We start from the raw sequence: 24265 nt of genomic DNA, 5'->3' as shown, positions 1-24265 counted from the left end.
TTAATGTTATAAAAGATTTAATTAAAATAAATTTATTTGTACTACATTATGTTTTTTTTTTTTTAGCAAAACCTACTTTTAAGAAAAAACTTGTCGATAAAGAATCAGTGGAAGGAGATGTTAATGTTGAATTTACTGTAGAAGTTGATGGATCACCAAGTCCTAAAGTTCAATGGTAATGTATATGTTATATGTGTATTTTAAAAATTTATGTAAGAATTATCATTTATTAGAAAATTAAATTATTTCTTAAAATACATTTTAAGACAAAAAATTATTTTAAATTTATATTTTGTATTAATAATTTATGATTTGGTTTAATCTTTAAGATTTGCTCTTATTAAATTTATATGTATATTTTATCACTCTGTTTAGTCTGGAAATTAATATAGAAATTAATTTTTAATTGTTCAAAGATATTACATTAAAATTTTTCAATTTATTATTGTACTTATGCAGAATTTTTTGTATATTTGTCTGTTTCATTATTTATATCTTTGCATTAGTTTATTTGAAAAAAGAAAACTATATAGAAAAATTGTAGTAATGGAATGAAATGATTCTGTAAATGTCAGTTTTCTTTATTTTAAGAAGACCACTTAGTTTTCAATTATATTGTGAAATAAACATTTCATAATAAAGTTATTTGTGATTAAAAATTTTATATTTAAATTTAATATGAATGAATTTCAATATTGAATTTAAGTATAAATTTTAAAAAAGCAATAAAATTAAAATAGTAGATAAAGGACTGCTATGTAACATCTGATTCATTTTTTATTTGATTCTATTTAAATTTTTCCGAAAAAATTTAAATATAAATTTTTAGAATCAAAAATAAAGCTTATATTTTACTTTTTAATTATATTAAATCAAATATTTCAAAGGAAAATTCAATAAGTTTTCAAAAGTTCAATGAAGTTTTAGAAAAATTAAGCTTTGGAAACATAAAAAAAAAATACTTCTAGAAATTAATTAAAATGCTTTGAAGATGAAATATGTTGTTTCAACAAACTTTATAAAATCTAATATAAATGAAGTAATAAAACAATCTTTTTAAATTATTATTATTTTTTTTCAGTAATTTCATTACTTTAACTAATAATAGTTAATTTTTGTATTTAAATTTAAAATTTAATTCTTAGTTACATTTATGATTTTGAAATTAATTTTAAAGGATTTCTTAATTATTTTAGGTTCTTAGGTAATGTTGAAATTACCAGCAATGAAAAATATACTGTTTCTAATGATGAAGCATCATATACATTAACTTTGAAAAAAGTTGCATCTGATATGTCTGGAACTTATAAATGCAAAGCAACTAATCCACATGGTTCTTCAGAAACAAGTGCAGAATTTACAGTCTATGGTAACTTTTTAAAATAAATAAATATTTTATTTATTTATTTAAATTAGAAATTTTAATGTTTACTAATTAATGAAACTGTACTTATTTACACTTAATTATATACAGTAGGTTCTCAAATTACATGTCAGTTGCATATAAGTCATGCATATTTTAAGTTACCTGTAATAGGAACAAAACTTTTTCATTTAAATTAATGTAAAATACCATAATTTCATTATGTGTATATGAAGGAAAAGGAAATGAGTAATTGGAAATGTAGAGATGATTTAAATAGATGAAAAAAATACAATTATTATTTAATTTAGCTTTTGTTCAACTTTTATGTTTAAAAGTTGTTAAGGAAAGTTTTGTGTTGATTTATTGGTGATTGTGTGGATTTTCTTCAAAGTCAGTGCAACAAGAAAATGAAGAATTTAACTATTCTTTAATGTGTTCATCCAAAGGAATTTTCAGTCATATTGCCCAAGTGACATCTAAATGTAAACATTAAGGACTAAACAGTATAACTGCACTGTAAACTAAATGTGAACTAACTGGAAATGTACACACACAAAATAAATCAACTCAATCAATTCCTTCTATTTTTCAGTATAAATTAGATTTTAATTAAAAAGTTTTCAGCCTTATTTGACAAGTTGTCCTCAGGCTAAATTCATTGGGCTGCAATTTGAAAAATTGTAGACCTGTAATTTCCCACTGTTATCTGTTTGTCTGTCTGTCCATCATTTGTCTTTCCTTAATCTCAAAATCCTTTAAGGTATAACTGGATAAGGTATTATAACTTTGTACACACCAATAAGATTCAAACACATTCATTTTACAAAAATAGATTCAAGTTCTATCTTCCATTTTTCAACCTGAAGTTTATCCGAGCGTCATTTATCCGAAAGTTGGTTATCTGAAACATCAGTTATCCGAAAGAATTCCAGTCAGCAAATTTAAATTTTCACTAGTGCTGTGGCGCTGCAATCTTTGGCTATATCTTGAGCTACTCCAATATTTTTTTTGTTGATATGTGTGTTTTAGCTGGCAGCACTGGCACTTTTGTGTGATGTTTTCCTGAGGACTGTGTGTCATGCTGAATCGAACGTTTCTGATACTAGATTAACTTCTAAAGTATAATTTTTTTTTGTTTTTATATTTTTCAATATATTTATTTTGTTTGTAAAAAATAAAGAAATAATTTTTAATGATACAATAGCCATGATTATTATTTTAAAAAGTTTACATTAGGCTTAACATCGACGAAAATTCAACACGAAGCAACATGCAACGGAGAAAAATTTCAACATGGGATAGGTTAATATGTTTTTGGTACATAATTGGTTATCCGAAAAATAAGTTATCCAAACAATCCCAGTCTCCAATTGATTTGGATAAACGATGCTTTACTGTAATTATGTAAATGAACATTTTGATGGTTTACTCTGACTCTTTTCTCTAAAGGTCTAGCAGTTGCCCCAATATATACTAAATTTTTATTGAAATGTTTATTTATAAAAGGAATGGAGTAGAAGCCTGGTAGGTGTTTGCCTTCCACCTGGTCTTTAGAGAAAAGAATCAATGAGCATATCTACACCATTCTTCCACCACCTTAAGTGTGTTGGAGAATGAAGTAGATATTGTATATGACCAAGCCCAAATCATTCATCCTATCTCTAACTAGTCCCCACTTAGAACATCTCAAAAGAATGGAGATTTATAAGGCTTCCTTTAAAGAACTGGCCATCAATTACAGGAATGTGGATACCATTTCCTATGCATGGACATCTTTACATGAAAATCTTAATTGATGGACCAAGCCCAGCAGAATCACATCAGTTATTACATGTATATATCCTAGCCAATAAGATTTAGACATATTCATTTAAAAAAAAAAGATTTTGGTTCTATCTTCCATTTTTCAACTTGATGATGACAATTTTAAAATTGTTGCAAGCATTAATTTATATAATTAAATTTTATATTTTGGTGGATATTCTAGAGTTTCTCTGAAATTTGCTGGATGATTTTATAAGGCAGTTATCTGAGCACATGTTACTTGTTATTTGCACATGCACAGTCTCATATCAAAGATGGCACTATTGTCAGAGTGCACTATTGTAGAACAACAAAGTGTTATATTGAATTCTAAAAGTTAGTGGCTTATGGAATGGTTTTTTTGTAGAAAACTTTGTCTTTTTTTTATTTAAAATACTATGTTGGCTAATAACATGTAATTTTATATTATGCCTCTTATAACCATTTTTTACAAAAGACCAAGACCATAAAATTAACTTTTTTTATAAACTTTTAATGCTATGCATTTCAGATGTGTAGCATCCAATTAATTTTATGGTCTTGGTCTTTTGTAAAAAATGGTTGTAAGAGGCATAACATAAAATTACATGTTATTAATCAACATAGTGCTTTTAAATAAAAAAAAGACACAAAGTTTTCAAAGTGTTATAGGTTTTTTGTGGTCAGATGTTATGAAAATGAGTGAAACTTATTGCAGGATGGTGCCTAAGTATGGAGACAGTTGTTTAAATTAACATAAGCTGTATGATTATGTGAGAAGCTGGGGGCAAAGGGAAAGCTCCCTAAAGACCCTTTGGTCAGTGACGGTTTGGTGAAAACCATAAATATTGTTGTTGTGTGGTGATACACTAGTTGTTTTTTTTTATATATTTATATTTTTGTATTAAGCCTAGGATTAAGTTCTCTCGATCTTTTGTTTAACCCTTCCTCGTACTTCCTAACGGTCCTGTTTCCCTGCTGGTGGTGAAAGATTTCTAAGAACTACACTGAAAACAAGGGTGTGGAGGCAGGCCCCGAGGCAAGGAGAGAAAGGAGAGGGGGACTTGCGAGCTAGCGTCGGGAGAGGACGGACAGGCGAGGAGATCCTGGTGGCCGTAACGAAGGAAAAAGGAGCGATAGGAGAACAAAGAGAGCGAGACATCGCAGGAAGGACGGAAGATCATCAGAGTGCATTTTCATCGATGTGAGTGGACTCTAAAGAAAGAGAAGAGACCCGGGTACCCCACCAGCAAACTTTCCCTTATTTCTCTTATTCTTATTATTAATATTTTTCCTTAATTATACTGTCTCATTTATTATATAGATTAGGTTAAGTTAGGTTAAGATAGATTAAGCACTGATTAAAAATTGTCGCGAAGTATTGTTGCACTCTCTTTCCGATATCATTATATGTTACGCGAGTTATACGTATCGGAGTTGGGACCCCTGAAATATTTGTATACTAGCACGAAGAACAATAAAACTATTGTTGTAGACGACTTTCTTTGTGTTGTCCATCCACGTGCTCTCCACAGTTGGATGGCTTGTTCGATAAAGTGTCAGTGGGATTGCAAGATCCTTCTGACGTCAGGAACCTGACACCAATTAAGATAGTTCAAAGTCATGTCCTAACTCGCAAATCGTAAACAAATGTTGAGTAGAAGGGTTGATTTAATGGTTGAGTGGGGAATGCAATGAGTAAGTTGATAGGGTGTCCAAAGTTCAATTAAGAAAGTAGACCAATTAACCAACATAACAAAAGTTTAATATAACTATAATCTATATTACAAACACTACGAACTACACAACTAAATACTAATTGTAAACACTGCACTCGCAAGGTGCATTCACATTCTATGTTAAGGAGAGAGAGAATGTACATATGGGCTAACAAATTACCTCTGAGAAAGAGATGTTGTCCTCTATTTTCTTGGAGGAGTATATGGTGTTATAAGGTGAGCCGTGGTCTCCATCATATGGCGGTTCTAGCTGGTACTGAGTGTGTCCACTTTGAGGAGGTTCATGCTGGAGATGTCCACCTGGATATGGCGTCTGGGGATGTGTCTGCCAGTGTCCCCCTTCTCTGGTGGATTCTGCTTTGTATGGCAGAGCTGGTAGCTGTCTGTCTTGTATGGCACTGGGATGTCCACCTGGATATGGCAAGTCTGGAGATATCCTCTCTGTATTGTCTTGGGATGTCCACCTTGAGACTCAAGTTCTAGTCTCTTTTATCCTCCTGAGGCCTGGGAAAACCCATCAAGTGATCGGATGTTTGGAGACAAAGTTGCAGGTGTGAGGTCAGAGGTTGCTGTCGATGATGCTAAGATGTCATTTAAATGGAGCTGATAATACCATATTTGGTTCAAGACCTGTAAGATTCATTCTGTTTAGTTGTTTGAAGGTTGACTTTCCCTTCTTTTAACAATAGATTGTTATAATTCTTTAACAATTGTTGATGAACAGATGTTGTGCAATGTTTTCTTAACAATCGTGATGGAGAAATTGGTTAAAAATTTCTTTAATTTAGAACAAAGACATGTTCTCCATCTCACAATTAGGTCCAGAGATTTAAGTACAGGTGCACTGTCTGTGATGAGAACCAGTTGGGCCAACCAACAAACATCACAACAGACACAATCAAAACACAAACTGATATGTGAATTAGGAAAACTTTGGAGAATCACAATTGGACATCTTTGCCAAATTTAATATAAGCTATCGCTGTACATACAATATTGTCAATAACAACTTTAGATACAGAAAAGTTTGCAGCAGCTGAAAATTAAGAGCTGAAGCCAGATTACATTGTTGTATGGTAATATGTGCTCAGATAACTGCTTTATAAAATACTCAGTAAATTTTGGGCAAACATGGTTTTGTGTCATTATACTGAAATTTCCTTTAATTAATGAGTTTCTCTGTACATTTTGCATTATTTTTATATTTAATATAAATATTTTTCTTTAAAAAATCTCTAACATGAATTAATATTTACTCCTTTCTAAGCTGTACTTTTATAAAATACTCACTCAAGGTGTTCTTATTAGAATGTTTTTCCTGAAGATCGTTTAAAATGATCGAAAATGTTAAAATAAACTTATATATACTGCATTAAAAGGTTTTGAGTGAGTATTTTCTAAAGTGAAAATATGTATTATAATTTTAAAATGTATTATAATTATTTCCAATTGTAGTGAAACCAAAAATTATTGATGGGTTAAAAGATTTGGAAGTTAAGGAAGGAGAAAAAGTAGAGATGACTGTTAAAATAGCTGCATCTCCTTCACCTGATATTAAATGGTAAGTTTAAAATTGTGTATATACATTATTTGCTTCAGTAGTAATATTTCTACAATAAGCTAATATTTGGTTGAATGGAAAATTTTTGTATATTTTTAACAGATGTTGTTACTTAATGCAGATGTATGATTTAATTATAACAATTGTGAAATTTAACACATTATTGTTAATGTGAGATTGTATTCTTTGTTTATAAGCTTATTTTGTACTTTTTACTTCACATTTTGTTTGAATAAAATCAAATTGAAATATCTGCAGATAAAATGCATATCCAGCATATTGTGCTTTATGAGTTTCAGAAAGGATTAAAAGCCACACTAACTGTAAAAAAATATTCGTAATGTATATATAGGAAAATATTTCTAAACTTCAAGTATATCAAATGTAGTTTAAAAAGTCCTGTTCAGGAAATTTTGATTAAAGAATACACAACCAATGGGGCTCTCAAAAACTGTTGACAGAGAAAAATTGCAAAAAGAAATTGTTATAAGTCAATGAATAACAACTTGTACTTCCAAGAAATCTTAATATGTCACAAACAAGTATTGTTGAAACATTTCATCAATTTGCAATGATTGCAAAACATATTGTTTAGGTTTTGCAAGAATTAAGTGAAAAACAAACTGGATTGGGTATCAAAATGTGCCACACTGATTCTGCAGTTTCAACTTTAAAAACAGCTTTGCATTCCAAAAAAATACTGCTTTTGTGCATTGTGGGATATCAATGGTATAATTTATTATGAGCTTTTAGAACTTCATGAAACTATAAATTCTAACATCTATTCTCAACAATTAAATTGAGTAAATGAAAATCTTAAAAAGAATGCCTGCACCTGGTTAACCAGAAGGGGATTATCTTTCACCAAGATAATGCTTGCACAAATGTCAGTTTGATGATGCAACAAAAATAAAACAATTGAATTGAGAAATTTTAGACCAACCTCAATTTACACCCCAAATTTAATGCCATCAGACTTTCATCTGTTCTGATCATTATAAAATTATTTAAATGGACAAAAATTTAAAGTTTTGATGAAGTGAAAAGTGAAATCTGATATGAATCAAATTTTTGAATCAAAACAGAAATCTTTTTATGTAGATGAAATAAATAAACTTGTAGATCATTGGGAGAAAGTAACTGAAAGTGATGGAAGTTACATTGTTGATTGAATAAAAATATTTTATTTTTCAAAAAATGCAAAAACTTTCTGTTCAACCCAGTAAATAATAATAAACAATGTAAGTCTTTGAAAACCTGTATACTCTTTATAAAACACAATAAAAACAATTATTAAAGCTACAAACTTTAATTTATATGCTAATGTTTAAGTTTAATTAAGTCTGCTGATATTTAAAAAAAACAAAAAGCATTATAAAATGAGAGAAGTAAGTTATTTTTATTTCACATTTCATTTGCGTAGTTGGCAAAAGTATGTAAATGAAAAGTATGACAAAGCAAAAAGTAATAATATTAACTTATATACATGGAAATGTAACAAATTTAAAATGTTTATAATAGTTTTTGTGTTATTTAATATTTTTTAAAATAATTTAGGAAGAAAAATGGAGAAGATATATCTGCAGAAGCAACTATTAAAATAAAACAAGATGTACCAAACTGTACAACTGCTATTTTTGAGAAAGTTACAGTTGTTATGACAGGAGAATATGAATGTTATATTAAAAATAAAGTAGGAGAAGCTTCTACAAAAGGAAAATTAATTGTACAAAGTAGGTATTATAAAAGCAATAATTTCATTAAACATATTTATTTGTTATTCGTAAGTTAAAAAATTTCATACATATACATGTCTCTTTAATCCAAAAAATTATAAAAATTCCGGTAGACTCTTACAGCCTTTAGGTCAGGAGCATCCTTTATTGAAGATACAGGTTACATATGCATTTTGGGCTTATTTTATCTTTAAGCCCCTCTTCAGTGCTATACAAAAAGAGGTTTTCCACGATTTTTTTTTACAAATCCTTCTGCCAAACTAATATGACACTTCTGGGTTTTTTTACATTATTTACCAATCTTTAAAATGGACATATATCATATTACATTAAAATTCTAAACAATCACTAAATATTGGTGAATCAATTTCTATTTTCCTACTATTGCCATTGTCTGGTTTATTTTTTGCTCATCATAACTATATATATGTTACTGTAAATGCTCGAACTATGGTAAATCCTAAGATCTTCCAATAAAACCTAAGATTTACCAAATATTTGTGGTAAAAGTCTGAAATGTTCTGTGATCATCGTTAATTTCGAACTTTTATCAACATTTACTCGGTATATCTTAGGTTTTATCTCAGAGATATGGTAAATGTTGAAGTAAATAGTCCCCGATCCTGTACCACACCCCGCCACCTTTGCTCTCCGCATTCCATCATTTGACACGTTAGAACGCGCACGTTAATTCTAATCTTGTTTGAGATTTCTTTGTCTAAAAGTTATTTATGAATCAAGATGAGCGTGAAACGGAGATTTTATGAAATAATGGCAAGTAAGAAAGATGATAACTTTTATCTCAATAGGGACAAATACGCAAAGTGTTTGGAGGAAGTAAAAGCTGCAAAGAACATGATAAAGAAACAAGCTGTTCATTACAAGCATATAAAGCGTTACGACATTTTGACTATAGGCGGCGAACAAAAACTAATTGCACCTATGAAGGAGGAGGATGGAAAAATAAGGTATTACATTTGTTATGAGGATTTATTCAACATTCTCGAAGAAATGCATGTTGCTGTTGGCTACAGTGGAAGGACACGGATGCTTAAGGAATGTAACCGCAAGTATAAAAATGTAACAGTTGAGGCTACTATGACATATTTGAAGCTATGTCAACCTTGCCAAAAGAAACAGAAGACTTTGAAAAAGGGCATTGTCATCAAACCTATACTTCATAGTGAAATGAACTCACGCTGTCAGGTTGATCTAATAGATCTACAAACTACACCAGATGGAAATTATAAATTTATTTTAGTTTACCAAAACCATCTTACCAAATTTGTGATCCTTCGTGCACTTCAAACTAAACACACCATAGAAGTTGCATACCATCTTTTGGAGCGCTGAGCATCCTTCATTCCGATAATGCCCAAGAATTTTCTAACCAAGTTATTGAGAGTTTATGCTCCATGTGGCCGGATGTAAAAATCGTACATGGAAAGGCAAGACATAGCCAAAGTCAAGGATCAGTGGAGTGTGCTAATCAAGACATAGAAAATATGTTGAGTATGTGGATGGAAACCAATCAGTTATCAAAGTGGTCAGAGGGTTAAAGATTCATCCAGGTGATGAAAAATAGTGCATATCATGAGGGAATCAAATGTTCTCCCTACAAAGCAATATTTGGTTGTCCAATGAAAATGGGCCTTGCAACTTCAGCAATCCCTGGTGATATGATTAGAGTTATAAGATCTGAAGAAGATTTAGAGAAGTTGTTGCATTTGCATGACAATACAGAACAAAATAATGACGTCGAAAATGCAATCGAACAGGACAAGGAAGAAAGCATTATTAAAAATGAGTCAGAAGGGGATATAGACAATAGCACTGTCAACGATAAAACACAAGAAGATGAAATGATTATTACTGAGATGATGAAGGCAAAGCAAATAACCGATGATTTCAATGTAACGATTCAGAGATAGAAAACACGATTGAGTCTCAGGAAGTTCTTGTAACTATAGAGCCAATACCAAAAAAGATACAATCTGTAGTGACTATAAGAAACAATGCAAAATTGAGTTTGGAGAAACAAGCTGAAAAAATGAAAGCCATGTCTGTTGATAAATATCCAAATATGAAAATTGGCCAAAATGTAAGACTGAAAGTGCCTGAAATTGACAAAACTAAAACCAACCCGAAAAGCATTATCGCAGTTGTAATAGATGTAAAGGATAAAGACTTTTACCAACTAGGTACCAAAATTGGAGTGCTAAAGCAGCTTTATACACAAAATTAATTTACCTCATGCCCTGAAGACTTTATCAAGATAGAAGAAGTTGTTAAAGATAAAGAAGTGAGTCTTCGAGAAGTTGTTGCAAAATTGTCTTTGACCAGAGGACAAGGTTTCAAGAAGTGCAACTGCCTAAAAAAATGCGTAACAAAGAAGTGCACTTGCAAGTCATCAGGATTACTTTGTAATTCTAAATGCCATGATAGCTCTCCATGTTGTAACAAATAAAATCCTTTTTTTACTTTTATTAAATGACAATGAATACCAAATGATTAGAAAAAATACCGTGATTACTGATTAGCTTAGTCAACGTAAGCTATTATACTATTTTTGACAAGATAATTTAATTTTTTGTTATGTTAAAAAAGTATTTTTAAACTGTTTCACTAGTTATTAATAAATAGGACTTAGTAAGTTGACTGTTTACAATAATCGCAATAAATGATTATTAAAATATTCATAGTTTTATTTCCAAAACCAACATTTACTAATCATCTTTAGTAAAACCTAGCATGTACCAAATTCTAATGGTAAAAGCCCGGAAAATCATCTCACTTTATAAAAATCCTTACATTTACCAACTCATGTTGGTAAATCTAAAGATTTACGAGTAAAACCTAGGATTTACCAATATACAGGCTTTTACAGTAACATATATAAATATATTATATATTAGTTATATATATCAGATTGTACAGTTAAATTTAGACATTTTGAAAAATTTTTTTCAAGAATGATTAAATTGCAGTCTTGTAGGTAATCTCCATCAACATCAATCACATTTCATCACATTTGATACAAATTTCCAATCCTATTTCAATCCTTTCAATCCACATTTTCCAACATAGAATGACCAAGTTTTTTTTTTTATTGAAGAAAGTCTTGAACATTAGATATTGTCATTGAACTGTATATGCAATGCAATATGGTTCTGCAGGGCACGAAACAGATGATAGTCAGTTGGTGCCTAAGTCTAGGCTTTAAAGTGGATGAGGTAGACCTCCCAGCCCAGACTGGCCAGTTTCTCTAAAGTCATCTTTGCTCTAGGTGCTGGTGCATTTTTGCAACAGTATTGGTACTTTGCCAATTTTTGTATGAAGTTCTTTGATCTTATTGTTTAAACAATCCAGTTGTTTACAGTAGTGTTCTTTTGTGACAGTGATATTGGTTGGAAGCAGCTCCATCATGATGATGTCATTCATGAAATAAACATTGCCTTCTTCTGCACTGTTGGCCATTTGCCATTTGAAACAGCTAGTTGATCTTTGTTTGCCCATGAATGCTTTAACAACACTTTGCGGGTGGAATCATAAGCATTCATTGTATTAAGGCCACTTTAGAAGTGATAGAGCAATAGCATGCAAATTTTGAAAGTTTCATATTGTCCAACATTGCTGATATGTCTATTTTCAATGAAATATATGATGAGATGCCCTTTACTACTTATACTCTACTTTACTTATAATCTACTCTACTTATATTCGACATAGAATGTTTCTTCCAGTCATTTCTGGAATAATATTGAAATGTCTAAATTTCACCTCTATAATGCAATGTAAGGTTTGAACATCTAATTATGTATTATGCCAGTTATAAAAGCTGCTAAAGGCTGAAATTATTGGGTTAAATATACTTTTTATGATAAAAAATATTATAAACTGATCATTTTAGATTTTTGCATGGATTTATATTTTGCATTTTTATAAAGCATAATTACTGTTTACTTTTGCTATATTTTCATTGTTCAAAAATATATTTTTTTAAGAGATTAAATATCATTAGCAGCTCAATTTATTTTGTTTATTTTTTATTTGTTTTTATCTTCTGAAAGGAATGTATTTCAAATTTTGAGTTTTTTATGTACTGGTATTGAAATCATATAATTATTTTTTAAATTTATAAAAAATTTTTTACTTTGAAGTATCCATAGCTAGTACTATAAGTTATTGATCTTTTACAAGAAATGAACAAATTATTAAAGACACAATTTTTACATATTAAAAAATTACCAAATATTTATTAACATCTGTTATATAAATAACAGATATAATTAACATTTGTTTACATATATAAAAACAATTAGTTTAGATATGAAGTATGAAAACATTGTGATTGTGATATATATCAGAGATCATGGAGAGACTGTACTATGATCATATTTAGATAATGAAATTATATTTAATCACAGGACAAAAAGTATCTAAAAATTAAGTTATAATTACAATATACTAATATTTTAATTCTATAACAGTGTACAGTTTAATTTATAGACTAAAAATTTAATTAAAAATAACTTGTAAAATGTGCAAGTAAAAATTGAAAGTTGTATGAATTTATAGATTTATTAAGAACATTCATATTGTTCTGATTTTTTTATTGAAATGAAATGTATTTCTTTGGCATATATTTATATACAGGTAACCCCCGTATAACACGGCACTTCTATAGCACGGATTCGCTCTAACACGGTTCGAGAATTGGTACCATCCCCCGTATAACATGGTACTTTTATAGCATGGATTCACTCTGACATGGTTCGAGAATTGGGTAAAACCCTCGTACAACAGGAAATGTAATAAATTTTTACATACTTAATTAATAATAGTTCACGAAAATTATTATTTTCGTGAACTATTAGTACTTAAGTATGTAAATTTTCTCTTCTCGCCTTCTGTCGATACACGTGGTCCTTCTCGAAACTTGTTTCAATGTTGCCAGATCGCGACGCTTCTGCTTCTGATGTTGCCGAATGTTTTTCCCTTATTCCATACTTGCTTTATTCTTCATAAGTGCTTAGCACCATATAAGGAAATTTATAAAGACCTTTTAACTAGAAGCAAGCAATCTAAAATTACATACATTTTGCAAAAGGTAAAGCATGGATCTGAAGATAATGCAGAAAAATGCTCAGAGGATAAGGATAACTTGCCAAAAAGAAAACGCTCTCGGTTAATTAATAGTGTTTTAGTGATGACGAAGTAAACATTGTTTAATTTATATTAATATGTATCACTTAAAAAATTTTAATGAAGATATTTATCTTAATTATGAAAATAGACTAGCATGTTTTTTAATTTTTGGAACCTAACCCTCCTTTTCGTATTAGTTCTTTGTTTCGTATAACACGGCAATTTTTTGGAACGTAACTACCGTGTTATACGGGGGTTACCTGTATATTTAACAAGCACTACGTACTGTATTGATGAATATGGTACATAGTGCTTGTTACAGCACGGTAAAGATGATGAATACTTTGTACTTGACACTTTAATTAGTACTACATATATTGAGACATTTCTTTGTTGGTTTAATCATTATTTACAAACATAAAGACTACAAAAAATCTTTCTTTTCAGAATAAAATTGAAATTTCAGTATGCCTATTTCAAAAATTAATATTTGATCTCTCTTAATAAATGATTAAGCTATAATTTTAGCTCTAATTTCATAAATTAGAACTTTTATATTATATTACAGTTTTGTAATTAAAATATATGATTTATTATTAATTAATTTTAAAATACTATTAATAAAGTGATATTATTATAGGTACTGAAGATACACAACCACCCACAATTATTCAAAAGTTGACTGATCAAGAAATATTAGTTGGAGATGCAGTAAGAATGGAAGTTAAACTGATTGGTAAACCTACACCTGAAGTAAAATGGTAAGCCGTTTTAAATTTTATTAAGTACTTTTATTATTTATAAAAACGTTAATACAAACTATATTTAAATTTTCAATTACATTTAAAATGTTTATTTTCTTTTACCATTGCTTATTTTGTTAGTCCAGTTTGTATTTGTTTAAACATTCTAAGTAATATTTTAGTTTTAATTTTGTGAAGAAGAAAAATGATGTCTTTCATAATATTACATAAAATATAAAAATCTTTTTATGATTAAAATTATTTAATGAAAATTTTTGTAGTGTCTTTAAATAACATGATGGGATTATAATTAAGTAGACTTGATGATAACTATGAGTTGTCTTCTTGATTTTCATTGTAAATTAAAATTAAGAATTACATATGACACACGAAGCAAAATTTGTGCTGACTCTTTTTAATACCTGTTTATAAGAAGTACTTATTCAAGTAAATAAAGTTTTGTTTTTAATTATAAAAATAAAACTTTATTGACTTTAGTAATTACTATTTATAAATTATAATTTTATAAGTAAAAATCCAATTATTTAAAAAAATTTTTTACATAACCTTTATATCATTATATTATATAATAAATATGAAAAAAGAAACTGCTTGAAATATAAACTTTAAGTCTAAATTAAAAGTCATGTCAAAAATAAAAATTAAGAAATTAAAAATATAAGAAAAAAATGTATTCTGAAATTTTTAAAGTAAATAAAATCTTTACACAGTTAATAAAGCTGTTATTTATTATTAATTTTGTTATATTAACTGTTATATAATAATAATTTTAAGTAATTGAAAACAAAATATATCAAAAGCACATTTAATGGAAATAAAATTTTTAAGATTTTATGATATTTAAATTCCAATAAATAATTAAATTTTCAATGAGATATATTTAAAATATTTTATTATTTATTATAATATTAATGATGTTTAGTTTTAAAAATATTTATATTTCCAACATTTAGGTATCTTAATGACAAAGAAGTATCTTCTGGTGGTAGAATACGAATTGATAGTGTTTTAAGTGATAATTATTATTCACTAACAATTAAAGATGTTACATTAGAAGATGAAGGTAATTACGTATGTAAAGCAGTTAATGAAAAAGGTGAAGCTTCTACTTCAGCAACATTAACAGTAGAAGGTATTTCAGAGTTTTTTTCTATTTATAATAAACTTTCTATAACAATTAAGATTTTTGATGTTATTTTATTTTATGTATCAGTACTATCAAATGTATTTCATCATCTATTCCCATTCATAGACAAAATAATTTATAACTAATTTGTAATAAAAATAAAAAAATGGTTTTAGCCTGCTGTAGTTATTATAAGTTTTATAAATGTTACATGCATTATTCAATTTACAGTATTTCCAAACTTTGTTAATTTTGAAATATAGCAGTAAATATTTATTTTCAACATTAAAAATTTGTTTGTAAGAGAAAAAAGTTAACGAAACTAATTATTTTTGGTTTATTTTCAAATTATATTTAAATTTACATATTTTCTCTTATAATTTCATATTATATCGATATCTATATTATATATAGTGCTATATGCAGAATTTTGATTGATGATGATTTAAATTAATAATTACATTCATTTGAATATAATTTTTCAGTGTGATTAATTCAGCATTTCTTTCTTTGAAAATCAATAATTTAATTTTTCTGTAAACCAACAAGAAATTAAGACTGTGTCATATCTAATTAACAATTGTAATGGAATCATTTTTCAGTATTTATATTGAATTTTTTTATTTAAGAACAAATCCTGAGTATATCCAACTTTCTTAATAGTTTTTTTGGTCGTCAATAATTACAAATTAGAAATAGGAATAATGATGACAATATTTCTGATATCTAGTTTTGTTATGATATTAGTAGAATCTTATTATTATTATAACATTTATAATTATTTAAGTACTTAAATTTATTTTATTTTATTTGTATTTTCAGAATAATATATTATTAATTATTATTACATCAAGTGGTATGTTACAAGTTTTTGAACATCAGTTAAATGGGTAAGTGTATCTTAACAACTTTGACTTTCAAAATGAAAATTTTTGCAGATTTTTTTATGCCATGATTTTAAATATATAAATTTATTTTATAAATTAGTCATATTGAATCATATAATTGATTGTATAAATATAGAAATATTGTGGAATAATATATAAAATATTGGTTTTTATTATCCATTGTGCTAATAAAGTTGTGAAAGCTGTATTCCTACTAAATGATATAAAATGTTCCACAATTCTCTTTTATAGTGTTCTAAAATTTCTGGGAATATAATTCAGTTGTGCCTTTGAAGTATTGTGATATGCCTTCTTAGATACTGATTAGTTTCTGTCAGTCGCAATTATGTTTGTATTGTATTTTATTAATAGTCTGTCATTAATGATTATTTTGAAACATGAACCATGTCTATCAACATTATTCTTGTTTCATATTTATTCTTCAAAATGTGAAAATACATATTGGGTTGTTTGGAAAGTAAGTTTGTTTTTTTTTTGTGAAAAAAAACAATATTTTTATAATAAATAAATATTTTATTGAATTATATATCAACCATTTTGGTCAAATACCTGTTGTCATCGTTTCTGATAGTAGCATGATTTCACATTATAAAAGTTTTGATTGTTGCTTACAAAAAACTGATCCAAGTGATTTTTGACATTGTCATTTCAAGTAAATGTCTTACAGTTAAAAAAAATTTGTACAAGATTGGAACAAGTAATAATCTGAGTATGCTTGATCTAGCAAATATGGTTGGTGTGATAGCATGTTCCATCTAAGTTATAACAGTTTCTGTTACCAAACTTGTGTGAAATTTGACATTATCGTGGTAAAACACTACACCTGTTTTGTTGATCAATTCTGATCGCACTTTCTGTTTGATGATATTACTCAATTTGTTTACTCAATGGCAGTACACTTTTGAATCAATTGTTAAATTGGTAATAGCTCCAAAAAAAATTTCCTTAAAATCTCACCAAAGAGAGCATCTCTTTTTAAGAACATGTGGAACCCATATATCAAGCTTTGAAACGAAACCAATTTGTTTCAAGTAATCATAAACAGCTCAGTTTGACAAATTTAATCTCTTAGTGATTTCACGTGTTGTTATTTGGCAGTTTGCTTCAATCAGTACTTTTATTTTGTTTTCATTGGCTTCAACTGGCCATCCAGAACGTGGTGCATCTTCAATATTGAAATTGCCAGAATGAAATTTTGTAAACCAGTTTTGGCACTATCTTTCTCTTAACACATCATCTCCATACACGTCACACAATTTTTTTCTTGCTTGAATTTTTTCAGTAATAAAAGAGAAAAATATGCCAAAAATGTTGCTTTCGATCTTCCATATTTGATGGAACACAAAAAATAAGCAATTGCACGAAATCAAACAAAATTTTTTACAAATAAGCCTTAAAGTGCTAGCTGTCAAAATATATAATGATAATACAAATTAGAATGAAAATGGCAGTAAAAATACAATTAATCCGTCTAGTAGTAAAAAAACGAAATTACTTTCCGAACAACCCAATATTTTTTGCTGTCAAGGAACAACTATGACTAAAGAATTACATGCTAAGATTTCTGGAATAAAATTTATCTTGTTGTTTATATAAAATATCCAAAAGTTGCTAATACAAAATAGTTTCTCTATTATAATAAACATTTATTTATCGTGACATCATCACAATGCCAGGCTGCAACTTCTAAAAAAAATTTAATTGAAAGATACACTTTTCATACCTGGTCTCTATTTTCATCTATCTAACTCTGTTCTCAAGATTATGAATGATTGATGACAATGGGAATCTATAGATCTGCAATTGCAGCCCAATAACATTAAATTGAAAACTGTCAATATTGTACTGTGCAGTCAGTATTATTATTTGATTAGAAGTCCTGAAACATCTCCCATATTTACTGGCTTTAGTCCAAAGCAATTTTTCAACTTCTATTTTTAAAGAAAGCTCTGAAAGAAAGGTGCTTTGCATCTGATGAGGTATGTGAAGCCACAATGACAATTTTTTGATAGCTATTCAACAAATTCCAGAAAGCATGTGATGTGTGGGTATAGCAAATAATGTATTGATTATAATTCTTATATTTAGTTTTTAGAAAGAATATACATTAATGTGATAATTTGAAAAATGTAAAAATCTAATAAATATATTTTCTGACATAAAATACTGGCACACACAAACTGGAACAATATACTAAACAAACAATTTGACACCTAAANCCAACATCCGAATATAAAATTTAAAAAAAATGTATGAATACTCTGCACTCAAGTTTTGAGTTTAGTGTAAAATAAAAATTTGAATTGAATATGAACTTACAAACCTATAAGTTTTAGAACTTTTTTTGTAACTTAAATATTTCTGTGGAAAGAGATTTCAATATTTAGTATTAGATTCCTAAATATAAGTATCCCTTGTACAACACAGTACTTCTGCAACTTGGTTTGAAAATTAGGGATATTACCATACAACATGACTTCTGGTTTTGCTCTTACACAGTTTGGGAAATCTTCTGTACAAAATTTCACAATTTTTAAGTGTAAACTCTATTATTCAATAATTTTTTTATTCAAGTAAGCATGTGTGTTGTCTCAAATTTGCCCATGGATTTTAGAATATTGAGATTTTCAATTTGTTTCATCAGGTTTACTTTAATGAAAACTGATAGTACAATTTTTTTTTTTTTATCATAGCATTCTTATTAACCAGTTGTTGTTGTCAGTGCTTTTGGATTTTATCCTTTAAGACAGTGGTTCTCAACCTTTTTTGTTCATGTACCCCATTAGCCCATTAGTTGTTTCTCAAATACCCCTTATATTTTTGTATGTAAATTTTATAATTACTGTGTTAGATGTATACAGCCCTTATAACTGAGTGCCATAAAAAATCTCTAACTAACTATAACTAAAAGTGAATTACTTATTTTACGTAAATAATAAATTTAATCAGGTACATACATTTATTTATTATTATTTGATAAGTATATTATATAAAATCACAGAAGTCATTTCAATACAAGCATAAATTACATTTCCTAAAAATAAATAATTATAATTAACGGTAAAGAAAATTTAAATTATTCTACAATAATTTTTAACAAAATTTAATGGTATATTTGTTGTGATAAATCTTCAGCAATTTTTTCAAAATTTGGTTCCCACATTGTTAAATAGAGATTATAATTGTGTACTGGCCTTGAAAGTAATGGCTGCGAATTTATAACGTGCAGAACAATACACGAATCTTTCAATTTTTGTAATAAACGTAACATCTAAATTTGCTAAATATCAAGTAATGTGTGCATGCAGTGACACGCATTGCATGGTGGGGTATGATCCATTCCTCATTATTCCTAATACCAGTAGTCCAGTAAAAATACAAAAAGCCCCAATCTCATTGAGCAATAATTATAGAATAGAAAAAAAAATTTTTCTATTCTAAAATTAATGCTCAGTTAACTGTAATTTTACTAGATTACAGGTTCACTCGGCATTAACGGCACAAATAGACAGGCAAATCAAGTGGATAAACAAGTTGTTTGTACTGTTAGAAGGGAAATTGGTGTTCGTACTGGAATATTTTAAAGCATGTTTTTGTCGTTTCTTGTTTCTTGTGTCAATAATTTACAGCAAATTGTTTAACATACACCATTTTATAATGAAAGTTAGATGTACCCTTTCAATTTATGCTTGTACCCCTAGGGGTACATGTACCTCCAGTTGAGAACCACTGCTTTAAGACCTACTGTGTTTTTATAGATTAATTTTATTAATTAGTAAAGTTTATTTAAACATTTTTAGATAAGTGCTATTAAACATTTTTTAACTGTAGATAAGCAATATTCATAAAATGATAAATGAAATAATTCAGTATCTTGGTACTCAAAGAATTTGATATTCAAATACAAATTTTGATAAAAAGTCACTTGGTACTTAACTAAACAAATGTGACCTGCTAGAATAAATTTTTGATTAAGAACATATTTTTATTTCGTCATTCATAAAAGTTTTTTATGATAAAAATAAAAAATATGAAAATGTTGCTGATACTTCTGATCAAGATCAACAAAAATGCTGAGATGATTTATGATACTTTGTAAAAAGAAAACATTCTCATTTAACTAAAGTTAATATTAATGCTTAATACAGTACATTTAATTGTGATTGTTAATTAATTATTAATTGAAAATAAATTAACGATTACTTTAATAATCATATTTCTCTTAGTGACAGAAAAGAATAGTATACTTTTGCTAACTTCTGGAACATAATGCTACGTTTTGCATTAATCCTTTGTTTTGTATAGCACAGAAGATTCACCTAACACTGCACTTTTTCAAAACATAATTATTGTGTTATAGAGGGATATGTGTATATCAAATTATATTTAGAATTTGATATTGTCTAAACATTGAAATAGTTTTCTGTTAACTTTTAAATTGTTAATTATAGTAATTTTTTTAAACTATGCATGCTGTATATTTAATATAATATCATATAGCAAGTACAGTAAAGCATCGATTATCCAAAACAATTTGGGACTGGGTTGTTCGGATAATTGATTTTTCGGATAACTGATTATGTACTAAAAAATATATTAACCTATTCCATGTTGAAATTCGTTCAAATCCTTGTGTGTCCTTAAGTACCATCTCATGGTTGCACCAGTGCTGCCAGCTAAAACATGCACACCAACAAAAATAATATTGGAGTAGCCCAAGACATAGACAAATATTGCAGCACCACAGCACTAGCAGAAATTTAAATTTGCTGACTGGAACACTTTTGGTTAACCGATGTTTTGGTTGACTGATATTTGGATAATCAATGCTCTACTGTATATTGATTAACAAAATATTTCCAGCATTATTAAGCTCATTCCAATTTTTACATTGAAATTGATTTCAAAAATTTCTAAATATATTTTTTTATATAAGAATTGAAGACAGAGTCAAAATGAAATCAAAATTTTATTGACCAGTCAAATTGCTGAGCAAGGAACACCATTTTTAAATTCTGTTGTTCATAAATATAATGGCTACAGTTATGAATTAGAATTTATAACTACAGTTCCTCCAAATTCAGTAAAAGGTGATGTGAAAATTCAAAGTAAATATCAAGAGTTTTTAAACTTACAAAGCTTTAGGATATTTAAAATCTCATTATCAAGAAATGCAAAATATTTCAAAAATTATATTCTTTGTATTTAAAAAATCCAAAGAATTTCTATTCATTAATATTTTGAAAATTTTTTTAACTTTATCTTAAGTTATCAATTATAAAACTAAAGTGAATGTTTTCTTGATAACAGAATCAAGAGCGCATTCTTTTAGAACTTTCAATAAACAAGATATAAAAAGAGAAAACAGAAAAGTTTTTAACAGAAAAATGAAAGACATAATTTCTACTTTCAAGCTATTAAAAAAATTTTCTGTTGGTTTTACATGAAAATGTTTGACCCAACAGAACTTATTAAAAATTCCTTATAAAATCAATAAAAAATGTCTATATAATAAAGTAATCTATAAAAATATGAAAACATAATTAATTCTGTGCATAATCAAATCACATTTATCAATTAAAAAAATAGTTATTTATAATTATTTCATTATTTCCTGTTTAAAGTCTTAAATATCAGTTATTTTCTTAATTAGTCTTGTTTACTTTGTTTTATAATTATAACTGATCTTTACTAATTTTCTAATTTCAGATATTTTGCTGTTAAAACCTACTGTTTAAATTTAAATATAGAAATTTTTAGATTAACATCATTTACATGAAAATAAAGTATATGAAGTTTTAGTATATTAATGATTCTAATATATTTTAAAGATGGTTTTCTGTCTATAGTATTGACTATATTTTGCCAAGAGAGGATAAGTTACAGCATCAATTTGAGGAAATTTCTTTATATTAAGTTTTAATTATATGAACACAAAGTTTTAGAATGAGGACATTGAAACATGTACAGTACAATCAAGCAAAAATATTATAAGTTCAAATCTGTTAAAAGTGAATGATGACTTAGTTGGAAGTTTAATAAAAATTGGTCTATTTGAAATAATTATAGACTCTTGTAAGCATTAGTCATGAATCAACTTAAAATTGAAATTATTATGAGCAAGTTATTTAACTTGATGAAAAGAATAGCGAAATAAAAATGAAGTTTTCATATATCCTATATAGACTAAGTGAAATCTTTTAAGATAATAAGTGTTAATTTTAATGAAGTTAATGATATTTTAACATCTTATTGGTGATAAATAAAAAAATTTTCCATTGTTAGTATGTTTTATTTTTTGTAGAATCCACATCATTCAACTGTAATTAAATCTATATATTTTATATTATTCTCACAAATATTATTACTATTTTTTATAACAAATTCATTAGTTCTAGATAATTTACAAGATTTAATATTATGAATAAATTGAATATTTGTTTTTAAAAAGTGTATAAATCAGATAAAAATTAATATTTTTTCAGGTTAAAAGATGACAAATCTCTTCATGAATCAAATAATATTGTTATTTCTGGTGATGATGGTCATTTTTCAGTAATTATAAGAAGTATCAAAGAAGAAAATATTGGAACATACAAATGTATTGCTAGTAATTCTGCTGGAAAAGCTGAAAGTAAAGGTGTTTTATCTATTAAAAGTAAGTACATATTAATTAATTATTTTCATAAATTTACTTATTCTGAAACCATGTGTACTTTTAATTATTCTTTACTTCACAACTGAGTGTGTAGGTAGACCTAGTGTCTACCTATGCACCCAGTTGTGAAGTAAATAATATTTTTATAAAATTAGTTTATGTAATTGTCTAGAAATTTGACTTATTAACAATGAATTAAATGTTCTACATATATTATTTATATAATATATAATGCTTTATCATGCCATTTTTATTTTATTCAGAATGTAATTTTTAAAGAATTTGATAACAGTTGCAATATTATGTATTGTGAGAACTGAGGGAATTAGTTGTCCTTATTTATCAGCAGCTCTGTCAGAGGATGGCTTTATAGGAGGGAAAAATAAAATGAGTGGGGAGGTTAATGGGTAGGTTGACAGGTTCCCAAATAAATACACAAGTTGAATAAGAATAACACATTTAATAAACAACTATAAAATTGTACATATCAAAGGTGAAAGTGAAGAGTTACAAAAATTCTATTCTACGTTGCGATAATGATTTGTCTTTCATATGGAACATCTAATTTCTATTCTCTAAGTTAAATTAAGAGATGAGGGAGACACCTCTCGGAGAAAGACTTCTCAGAGAGAGAGTATACAAATAGATATCCAAAAAGAATACCTCTAAGTTCCCGATCCGTAATATGGGTCGTTGGTAAAAATGTTCCTGGATCATCACGGCAGTTATGGCAAGGTAGTGATGGATAGGGTGGTGGTATGGGTCAGTAGATGTGGCAGTAGATGTCCGCCCTGGAGGTGTTTGCCTTGTGGACTGCATCCATGCTCTCTTCATACTATTTTTGAGGGGGTGAGAACTATGACATCATTAATGATTTATACGCACACTTGTTCGTGTGTTGATGTCTGGATCTAGCTAGTACAGACCCCTGGCACAGAGAAGTTTGTTTAATTTATTGATATCAGTGTCTAGAACAACGGTTCCCAACCTTTTTTGGATGGCGATCCCCTTTTTATAAAAGCCAAGTGACCCGCGACCCCGATACAATTGAAAAAGGTATTTTTAATAAGGTAATTAAAAAAACAATGAAATTAGTTTTTTAGTATAATTTTATTTTAAATTATGTTTAATAATTAATTTAATGAGATGGTTGAAATTGCATGTATTATTAACCAGTCTCAAAATTCGCGGGTGAGATTTTGTTAACGCCAACCTCATGTCATTCTCAACATTTAATTTATTCCTCTCAAAACTCTCAACACACGATTCAACCAACTGTGACAGAATAGCGTACTCAGATTACACTTATTTTAATTTTTTAAAAATATATGAAATTATTCAAACTTTAAGACACCATTAAAAATAAATATTGCATTATAGTGAAAATTTTGTTTTAGTTTACTGCATAAGTTGGCGACCCCACAGAAAACCCGTCGCGACCCCCTTCTGGGTCGCGACCCATAGGTTGGGAACCCGT

The 24265-nt window shown here is 28.0% G+C and overlaps 1 protein-coding gene across 1 annotated transcript in view; it reads left to right on the top strand.

Annotated features, from left to right (window-relative positions):
* Positions 1–24265, top strand: part of LOC111625482 (muscle M-line assembly protein unc-89-like) — a 230921-nt gene that overhangs the window by 122578 nt on the left and 84078 nt on the right. Inside the window, exons 23-30 of the mRNA XM_023368634.1 lie at positions 67–175; positions 1197–1369; positions 6343–6448; positions 8006–8181; positions 13973–14093; positions 15050–15278; positions 21079–21251; positions 22616–22788. Coding sequence (XP_023224402.1) covers positions 67–175; positions 1197–1369; positions 6343–6448; positions 8006–8181; positions 13973–14093; positions 15050–15278; positions 21079–21251; positions 22616–22788 — 1260 coding nt within the window. The remainder of the gene's footprint in view (positions 1–66; positions 176–1196; positions 1370–6342; positions 6449–8005; positions 8182–13972; positions 14094–15049; positions 15279–21078; positions 21252–22615; positions 22789–24265) is intronic.

Source organism: Centruroides sculpturatus, unplaced genomic scaffold (assembly GCF_000671375.1).
Source record: "Centruroides sculpturatus isolate CEXI.00-Female unplaced genomic scaffold, Cexi_2.0 scaffold95, whole genome shotgun sequence".
Taxonomy (NCBI): Eukaryota; Metazoa; Arthropoda; class Arachnida; order Scorpiones; family Buthidae; genus Centruroides; species Centruroides sculpturatus.
This window is presented reverse-complemented; position numbering and strand designations above follow the sequence as displayed.